The sequence below is a fragment of the Tympanuchus pallidicinctus genome, unplaced genomic scaffold, assembly GCF_026119805.1.
Source record: "Tympanuchus pallidicinctus isolate F22 unplaced genomic scaffold, pur_lepc_1.0 scaffold45, whole genome shotgun sequence".
NCBI classification, from domain to species: Eukaryota; Metazoa; Chordata; class Aves; order Galliformes; family Phasianidae; genus Tympanuchus; species Tympanuchus pallidicinctus.
In genome coordinates this window covers 107,721-117,763 of record NW_026294764.1, presented here as the reverse complement: position 1 = coordinate 117,763, position 10,043 = coordinate 107,721, and the positions used below count along the sequence as shown (strand labels likewise).

Genomic DNA, 10,043 nt, shown 5'->3' with positions numbered 1-10,043 from the left:
TGCATGCACAACGTTCACTTCACCTATTAAACTGCATTTATCTCAATCCACAAATCTTCTTGCCTTCTGCATTCTCCTCACGCAATGGGGAAGGTAAATGAGCAAGCAACTCTGCTGGCTTATGTCAACCCGCCGCACCCAATACGTAGTGAATAGTCCCACTTTTCCCACAAAACACTTCAAGACAGGCTTAGCCAAACTTACGCTGCTTCCATACTTTCAGGAACAAGTTGAGACAAATGTTTTCCTCATTGGTGTCATTCACTGATCAAAAATCCCACCTCCCATAAATTAGCCTCTGTGCTTTGCATATTTACCAAGAAAGTATGTGTAACTCACTTGCTCTCTCTTACAGAGCAAGTTCCACAGGGATCTGTGATGTTGAATAAAGCCATAACTAGGTAAGAAAAAGCAACGCTACGTTCTGTTAGCAGTGCATTCATGGCAGTAGCAATAAAGACTTCAAAGAACTGCATGAAGTCCTTAAAAATTCAGTGATGTGACAACATTTAATGTGGCACAAAGGGACATGGGTCAGCGATGGGACCTGGTCAGCTGATGGTTGGACGTGATCATCTCGAAAGTCTCTTCCAACCTAGCTCATCCTGTGACATGGACAACAGAGAGGAGCAGAAGGCCTCCATACCACATGACATCACATGCTGGGGAAACACTCTGAAGAGCTATAAAAAATCATGATGGCAAAGACAGCTTTGGTGCTCTTTCTCTTCTACAATGCAAAACGTAGGCAGCATCAAACGAAGGAGACATTGAAATAAAGACTGAACGAGTTAACGGAAGAGACATTCATCAGGAATTCTTAAAGATACCACTCGCAGACAAAGAAATGTATCTTTTTTGCTTAAATAAGGAATGATTCAGTTTAACTCATTAAAGTAAAACAAACAACCCACCCTACCCAACAACCAAATAATTCTACAACCAAACTTCAACATTGCACATCTGTCAAAGGCCTTATAAAGGCTTACAACAATAACGGCAGGAAACACGTACCGAAATAACTTTACTGGTACACTTCAGCAGCTGTTAGTACTGGTTCCTCTGGATATCAGCATCATTACTGCCTGAAGACTAATCCCCAAACCTCTTAAATAGCATTTATTAAACACTGACCATGGACCTTTTTTGACAAGTGACAGTTCCTAGTAATTCACAAAAGCTGTCATGCAGTATAAAATATTAAGAAAACAAAAAAAATATACATTTACAAGGGGGGAGGGTGCTATTTGCACTCTGTCTCTAACAGATGGGCTACAAATTTCCAAACTGGGGAAGTTTATTTTCTAAGACTAGTAGAGAAACCCCTTTAATGCAAAATACAGAGGATATGCTAAAAATAGTAAAAACACTCTCTTCTGTATTCTGATACGCATACATGTCCCAGAAGCACAATCTGGTGGTCCAAGTCTTTTATTTCTAGTCTTTAGTAGGAAAATTATTTTTATAAATACACATTATAAATTTCCTCAAGGTCCTCCTTTTTCCAGAAATATTCACCTTCATTCGAACGCAAAATTTCTTCTTCAAGTCACTGAGATGAAGATGAATACAGTTCAGACCACCACCACCTTCAGTATTTCAGATTTGCTGCATTTTTTTTACGCATTTCCTCAAGTGCTGCTTCCCGCTCTCTCAAGAGCTGCTTGAGTCGTTTTATCTTCTCGTCCCGGATCGTTTCATCCAGGTCTGGGGGAGTCAAAGGGAAAGCATCATCTCTGAAAGAGCCTTCAAAAAGTGAAGCGTGGTCTTCACAGGACACTAACACTGGAATATCTGAGTCTGTAACATCGCTGTTTTGGGAGCACGGCTCTGGCTCAGCGTCTGTTGAGGATACAAAGTCTGTGGAAATGCTTTGCTGCAATAAGGCAGGTGGAGGAGAAACACTTCTGTTTAGTGTGATAGAACTTAGGCCACTGCATTCTGAACTCGAGCTCGTGGCTGACTTGACTGATGCTCTCCTTCTCTTTCCACTGTCTGGCAGTGAAGATTTTGTTTTTCTTTTCTTAGATAAACCCTCTTCTAGATCCAAAATAACCTGTAAGATCAAGAAACACACAAAGACACTCCTGTTAAACTGAGGACCATTTGACATGACACGATCACAGTTACTGGGCACATATTGCAGGAGTTACTTATTGCTTGTTTCTTAGAATCACTTTACTAGGCAGTAGATCTGCTCAACATAGGGTTCTCCACATACAGTTATCAAAACATGAAAAGGCCTTTGACTGAGTAGAGTACAACCATACAAAAGAAAATGTAGAACATGAAGGCCGAACAGAACCACTTTCTATGGATAAAAATCATTTTCATGCATTAAAATGCAAGGCTTTACAATAAAGGAACCTTTCCAGAAGCACTCCAGAATGTTCCTATCCAATGACAAAGGACTAAGTTCATAAAGACACTGCAACTCTCAACACCTCGCAAGTACATGAGCAAATTTCTCTAAACAACACTGATTGTGACAAAGTGGGCAGCTCTTTTGTGAAGTGAGACACATCTAGCCATGTGAACGTCTGAAGTGCCTTCAAATAACAGCACTTGCCTGATCTGGAATACACAGATAAAGCTGCCCAGGAAAATTCTTGATTGCTCTGCATATATCCATTGCACTACTTGATAAGCCTAATTGTTCGTAGAAGGCTAAATACGAATCAGGGTCACAGAGGTATAGCTCCTACTCCCATAAATGCTGTCCTTTTCACTGTTCAGTCATAACTAGCGGGTCAGCATCATCAAAGCATTTGCTCTTCAGGTTTCTTCCAGCTGAACCCAGAAAAGAGGATAAGAAAGAAAAAAATAATAATAAAAGAGTACTCAGGTCATACTGAAATCACTCAGCTCTGCAGCGGTACAGAAACAAGTCCAAGGATCAGCTCCCATCGTGATCTAACACTTATCGACTTCCCCTGACAAATCCAGAGGTGAGACGGCCCAGGCAAAAAGCACAACCCGCGTACTGACGACACTCACACTGCCTTCTGAACGTGCTGCAGCACACATATTTTAGCACCAAAAAAAGTCAAGGTACCTTTTCCTCTTTAATACATTCCCGATGTCGGTCTGTTATTGTCACATCTAACGAGGAGGAAGTGCAAGAATCATTTTTCTTTTCCAAGCTGTTACTGGAGCTCACCCTCTCATCTGGTTTCTCACAGGAGGTTGTTAATGGTATTCTCTTAAGGTAGACTCTCTCCTCCTTATAGAGACCAAATTTTGTCCTTAATTGCAAATACTGTTTCCAATGTGGCTTCTCTTGGTCTTTTTTTTTATTAACTTTTCCTAGTGAATACATCTTTTTACGCTGGACCTGCAATACAGAAACAGTAAGAGAACCATGAATCTCTCCATGTATGTAAAAGCCTTAGTTTACTCAAAGCCCTAATGACAATTTGTTCTTTTCCACGAGTTGCATTTAAGACATGTAAGCCAATTTTGAGGAATTACAGGCAAATTATCATAGGCCTAACATTAATTACTTAAAACATCAGGTGCACTGCACAATATCCGGTAAATGCAAAGTCCAACTAGTAAACTACAGAATTAAAAGAAGCAACAGGGGCATCACCTATCCTAAAGGCCATAAGTATCAAAGGCAAATAATAAGAGATCAGTGTTCTATACGTCATCGCTTTCAGGCTGATGAAAACAATTCTTATTTGCATTGTGGTTGATAATACCAACGAAGCACTATTAACCACCTCCAACATCTAATCCTCACTGTAACCTGAACTGGCTTTTTTAATATGCAAGATCAAGCTCACATCATTACATCTGGCACCCATAGGCTCGCAAAGTTAAGGACCAAAAGCCAACAACTGAAATGCTATTTTTCACAGATATGAAGTCAAACACTACCACTTGCCATCATAAAGTCCTCACAGAAAAAAAGTCTACTTGAACGATTTTTTGGGAGTGAGGAAGAGATCCTACAGTCTACTGCAATGAATAAATGCCTGAAATGTGCATACACACACTTATCTGACATTTCTCTTTGGCCTGGTCAACAGAAGTATACACTTCCTTCCGAATGATTCTTCACCTGGAGGCAAACTCCTTCTGTCTTCAGAAGCAATTGAAATCTTGACTTGCAATCCTTCATAGGTACAGAGTTTGTGGAATTTGCAGCTAAAGCCTTTGAGATATTTCTTACGCTATGATTTTAGAAGAATACATAGGCAGTCAAAAGGGGGACAGCTCTGTTGCCATTGAAGATTTTGAGCTTCGCCTGCCTGATATCAAGCCACAAGACAAAGAATCCCACTGCATCACAGCATGAAAGAAAGGAAATGTAGCTCTTGCCTTTGGCTCTATCAGCCAGCAGAAATTGGAGGAGGAACATCAGTTTGTCTCAGAATGACAACCTCTGCTTGACCGCTTGTCTTCCTTTCACATCATTCCAAGCTTCCCTACTTCACCCCATGCCTACAGCATCTGGCAGCAATGTTAAAAAGCAGAAAGCAACCCGAGCTTAAAGGCTGAACAGCTTACCCATATTCTCATGTGCGATAACTAATCTTGTGAAGAAATAGAGACATCTTCTCCCTGCCTTTTTTTTTTTTTTTTTCTTTTATGCCTTTTCCCATTTGCACAGAGCAACTTAACTGGGAAAAGAATAACCTTTTCAGCTTTTGAACTAAAAAAATAAAATAATCTAATTTTAAACCAGCATTTCTGGTGACAGGTTACAAGGTAAAAACAGTCCGTCAACTTATGAAAAAGCCATTTCACTTAATCAGACCCAGGAGCATATAACAAGCAGAGACTGAGATTGTCACGTTTATTGGAGTTACCTTTTGCCAGTCTTCACTGAAAGCACACTCATGTTCAGACTGAGGTAAAACAGCACTTGCTGCTTTGGGGGAATGAATCATTTCCTTGCCATCTTGGCACGTATTTTCCTGCATCCCTAATGCCGTAATTGGGGTCGTTCCACTTGAGATGCTCTCCATGAAGGGCAAACTCTTTCCCTGGTTTACAGTGGAACTCTGCTCCTCAACACTTGGTATCACCAGAGCTGCAGATGCAGATTTTAAGTCATTTCTTAAACTTCCAGGTGAAGAAGCTTTAGAGTTCGTACACACTTTAGGATCGTTCTGAGGTAACGGCACTCCTTTGTTTTTGGATAATACCAGATTCACCACTTTATTGCTTATTTTAGTGACTTCAGTAGAATCAATTAGCTTGGATGTTCCCTTTTTAAGTGAAGCACCATAAGAGGAAGATGCCTGCACGTCAGCTTGGGCTGATAGAACATCAGAACCTCTCCTGGTCAATAAATAGACTTTCCCATTGCACATGACCAGAGCATTATCCTTAATGGACGTGATTTTTGTTTTGCTTACACCAGAACCAGTAGAAAAGCGTGACAAAATATTTGCAGAGTTCACTTCTACATTCTTCATATCTGACAAAGTTTTCAAGATCTTGGAAGCCACGTTATTTGATGACTTTACAGGAATAAGGCAGGGCGCTGGCAACTGCGGACTTTCTCGCACAATCCATTTCATTGGTGCGTGCTGGCACTGCTGAGCATCAGATGTTCCTGTCTCAGGAGAAGAGCTATGTGCCTTTTGTGGAGCTGCCATCTGCAACGTTTTTGAAACATCTGGGGCAGGTTTGGGGTTGTCAGCTTGCAAATGCTTGGGAAGCACCGTTTTCACTGCGTTCACAGGTGACACATAAATCACCATTGGCATTTTTTTACTATCGGCTCCATCAGACACATTTGTTGCTGCGGCGGCAAGTATTTTTTGCTGGATTGAAGCCGGTAAAAAAGAAGCTGGGACAGATTTCACTTCTGCATCCGCTGGTATCTGGAGGTGGTGGCCAGAGGGCAGTACTGGAGGCTTCACAGAAATGGGATTATCTTTGGTGTTTCCCAACATGTGTGCAGTGTGACTCTGCTCAGATGAACTCGTTACGGCAGCGTTCTGCAAAGACTGTCTATCAACCGAAACACAACTACTCTGAATGTCAGCAGCTGATTCTGTCGTTACGCTTTCTTTATCAGAACCTGCTCTAACACCTCCCTGTTTGTCTAACGTCCTTGCAAGGATAATCTTTCCAGAATTAGGAGACTGAAAAACAGGTATCTGAACAGATGAAGATGCAGCAGTACTGGCAAGCTGTGTCTTAAAAGCAAGATGGACTGGACTAGAAACATTCACGTTAGGATTATTTGACATGGCTGAAGACTGAACTACTGGCACAAAGTTTCCAGAAGGTTTAGAAATTGGGAGTAATTTCAGAAGGTTTTTTCCATCTGGTCCCGTCGTCTGAACTACTCGGTACATACAGCCTGCAATGCTTAACAAAACAAAGAAAGGAGACAAGAAAGAAAAAAAAGAAAGAAAGTATAAGTGAACACAGCACAGATATTTTAATTAATGTCCATCAGTGAATTGTACACCCAGTGCTGCTATGCCTTAGAAACAGACTAGCTATCAAAAAACTCCAGATCTGATTTTCAGCAACCACAGAGGCAAAAATCATGCTGATCATACTATATATAAATTTTGGGTTAGCATTTCAGAATACTACAGACTAAACATCACATCCAACAATTACACCATAGAGAAGCAAGAAAGAGTGTCCTTCTCAGATAACAACGAGTTTAAAGACCCAAGGAAACATCTTAAATTATCCTTCTCTTCTGCTCACTGGGCCTTTCTTCCTCCAATGGAAAAAAAAAAAAAAAAGCTATCTCCAGCTTTAACAGAAAAGCTGTATTTTGCTCCTTGCTGTATTAACACCCATAGTTAGCGATAAGAAGTACGAATTTCAGGAATGCTTCAGGAAAATACAGGCAGATTAATCACTTGACAAGATGGAAGCAGAAATTACTTTAGACAAACTAGTGGAAAAAATAAAATAAGATGCAACATACATTCACTTTGTGAAATAAGACGCACGGTGTCCAACTCATTTGCCTACAGCTCACCTGCTCATTCTTTCTCTGGACAGATACGTGCTACAAGGTCAGTCATCGTCAAAGAAATTAAAGAAAACGAATGTAATCAAGGAACACATGGAAGTTCTGTATGACTTATAGAAACAGGAGTCTAAGAAGAAAAAGGCTTCAAGAACTAGAAGGAACACAGAGAATCAGAACCGCTGAAATCTGAAGATGCAGATGTGAAGACAAAAAGTCCAAACAGCAGACAGACAGAACCTCATCAATTTGAAAGTTGTGACTGCTTCAAATGCCAAGATAGGAATGACATAAGACTTTCAAATCCATTGCAAGACAGAGAGACGCTCCCACTCCGCACGAGTTCCCCTGAACGCACGGATCTTCCCCAGAGAACTCCTGGACTCTCAGTCTAACAACCTACTGCCCCAAGCACTGCCAACAGGGCACAGCAGGCTGATGCCAACAGGAACAGAACAGTTCCTCTCGCTAGAGTAGAAAAGATCCAATGAACAGCACGTAGCTTCATGGCTTGACATCAGAACCAGGATAAAAAGGCAAAGCTGCCAACTCGAGCATCAGTCACCAAAAATATTCTAGTTCTGTCCTACTGACTTTCTACATCAACAAATTAACTGAAAACATGGTCTTATTTCCCAAACTCAGTCCAGATGACAACAGTACTGCGTTCTGCTTGCTGTCAAGTAGTTTTTCAACCACTGAAACTGTTTTTCTGGCAGCAAAGTAATACAGCTGGGTCTTCCAAGTCAGCTTAGAATACAGCCATTAGTAGAGAACATCCACGCATGAAGCCGTTGCATCTGCTCAAACATGGTCCTTTCCCAGCAAATGAGAAACCAGAAGGGCGCTCTTGACTCCCTGATTAGATCAGCTCCTGGTTGTCAGAGATCCCATTTCCCATGATGGCCAATAATGTCTGTGCTACTGTCTGTCTAAAGGCTTTAGACATGCAGAGTTTTCATTGCTGTAACCTTACAGGTAGCATTTACCAAAGTATTGGACAATTATGTCCAATTTCATTTCTAGGCATTCTGTGTGGAAAAAGAAGAGACTGAAGTAATTTATCGGTGCAGCGGTCAGGAAATTCTTTGTTTTAAAAACAACAGCATCCTGGAAATGACAGCATTGCCAACATGCCACGTAGTTCTTAGTGGATGCTATCAGAGCAGTCAGTGGTAAAACAGAGTAGGACGTTTTGGAACCAGAAAGGTCAGCTGATAGAAACTAGCACGGAAGCATCGTGATCTTACATAAATATTTCTGTTTAAATGAAGAGCAACAAATAGAAACACTTGAATGTTTGAATGTAATTAAAGCAGAAGAAAACAAACAAACAAACAAAAACCAACGTGTTTTTTGAAGCACTTTTAAACCTCCCAGCTCCACTGATGATGCAGAACCACAAAGCTCAGCACTGAGCTCCTAGACAGTACTTCGAACCACTGTCCAAAATTCTCAACAGAGGTAAGTGACACCAAAGTGACATTTTCTTCAGCAAAAACTGTTATTATTTTGCTACAAAGACAGCATGTGTGGCAATACCAAAAGCTTCCTTCTCAACTACAGGAGTTGAGCATTAAGCAACCAAGGAAAGCAGTGATAAGAGAAGGAAACAGGAAGGAAGGATATTTTAACATATATAAGCACCACTTTCATATCAAGCTAGAAGAACAGAAAGTAGATCCTGTATTTTCCTTTGTTGAAATGATTCCTGTTTTCTTCACTCATACAATCAACCACAGCAATATCTTTATATTGCAGTCTTTTCTTTCTGGTGAGCTGCTTTTCCAGCTGCCCATCTTCCCAGGTAACAGTTCAGAAACAACTTCCTCCTCATAACCATGAATAAACCAATCAGGGACCACAAGTTCTACAAACCTCAAAAAACCAACTTCATTTATTTCAATGGGCACAATCAAATCCTGGAAGCGGCCGAACAAGACTGAGCATAAATTGGAGGCCTAAGCCCAGAACAAATTAAAGCAAACTGACTGCAGTTCACATTCCCTTCATACAGCCATGTCCTGTCCATGCGTAAACTGAGTATCATAGTTAAGTCTTGCTGTTATCACTGAACAAAGTCTAGAAAGCGATTCTGACTTTCTGTGTAAAGCCAGAAATCCTGCCCAGAACTTTGGTGAAAGCCTTTCCCAACAGCTTCATATTTCCCCATAATCCAGCAACTTTCAGCAACGGCAGCAAAAAACATTCAGTGCTGGTTCACAGCTCTGTACAGAAACACTTTCTCCCGCCCCAAAACAGCCCTTGCGGTAGGAGAACAATTAAGAACAATCAGGACAATCAGGAACAATTAGTAACAATTAGAACAACGACTCCCAGCGCCGCTCGCCATGGAGCGCCCACCAATGCTCCCAGCACAGCCGGCTCAGCCGCGCTGCTCGCCGCCAGCCCCGAACGGCAGAAAGCCCAGAGCGCAACGAGCGGCCCCACAAGGACAGCAGCCGGGCGCAAAGCCGCCGTGCAGCCGAGAGCCGGCGGGCCCGACCGCGCGTCTCCTTCCCGCACGTCGCCCCGTCGAGGCGCCCAGCGGCCGGAGGCGGGACACGCGCCCTCGACGGCCGCCCGGCCCTCCCGCTCCCGGCTTCCCCCCGGATCCTCCCCAGCCCAGCGCACCGCGGCGGCCGCCCGGCCCCGCGCGTTGCGGCCTCGCCCTTCTCAGCGCCGGGCCCCGCCGACGGCGAGAGGAGGGTGGCGGGACCGTACCTGGCGGTTGGCTCCCTGCTCGGCCGTACCGGGCCCTGCCGAGCCGCCTGGGAGCGCGGCGGCGGAGACGGCGGCGGCGTCGTTGCCCGCCCCCGTCCGCCCTCCGCCGGGAGGGGGCGAGCGCCGGGCCGGCCCGCACCGCGCCGCCCGGGCCCGGTACTCACAACTGCTGTGCGCTGCCCGACCGCTCCTCTCGGCTCCGCGAGGCCCCCAGCGGGCGGCGGGACATGGCGGGGCGGCCTCAGCCGCGGGGCCGAGCGCAGAGCCGGCTGCGAACAACGGCCGCGGCGGGAGGGGCGCGGCGGGCCGTCACTTCCTGTACAAGAGCCGCCGCTCGGGGGCCGCTTCCGTTCCGGACACT

At 43.8% G+C, this 10,043-nt stretch overlaps 1 protein-coding gene across 1 annotated transcript; it reads right to left on the bottom strand.

Annotated features, from left to right (window-relative positions):
* Window positions 1-490: 490 nt before the first annotated feature.
* Window positions 491-9,789, bottom strand: LRIF1 (ligand dependent nuclear receptor interacting factor 1). The gene is made up of 3 exons (XM_052702380.1): window positions 9,683-9,789; window positions 3,056-3,334; window positions 491-2,056 (listed from the first exon to the last, which is right to left on the bottom strand). The coding sequence occupies exons 2-3, from the start codon at window positions 3,317-3,319 to the stop codon at window positions 1,592-1,594; spliced, it is 729 nt and encodes a 242-aa protein (XP_052558340.1). The 5' UTR covers window positions 3,320-3,334; window positions 9,683-9,789; the 3' UTR covers window positions 491-1,591.
* Window positions 9,790-10,043: the final 254 nt, after the last annotated feature.

Excerpts from the sequence above, each read along its gene's own strand:
- LRIF1 (XM_052702380.1), bottom strand. The coding sequence starts at position 3,319 with ATGTATTCACTAGGAAAAGTTAATAAAAAAAAAGACCAAGAGAAGCCA. Across the intron at positions 2,057-3,055 it reads AATGTATTAAAGAGGAAAAG|GTTATTTTGGATCTAGAAGA; the intron begins GTACCTTGACTT and ends TTGATCTTACAG.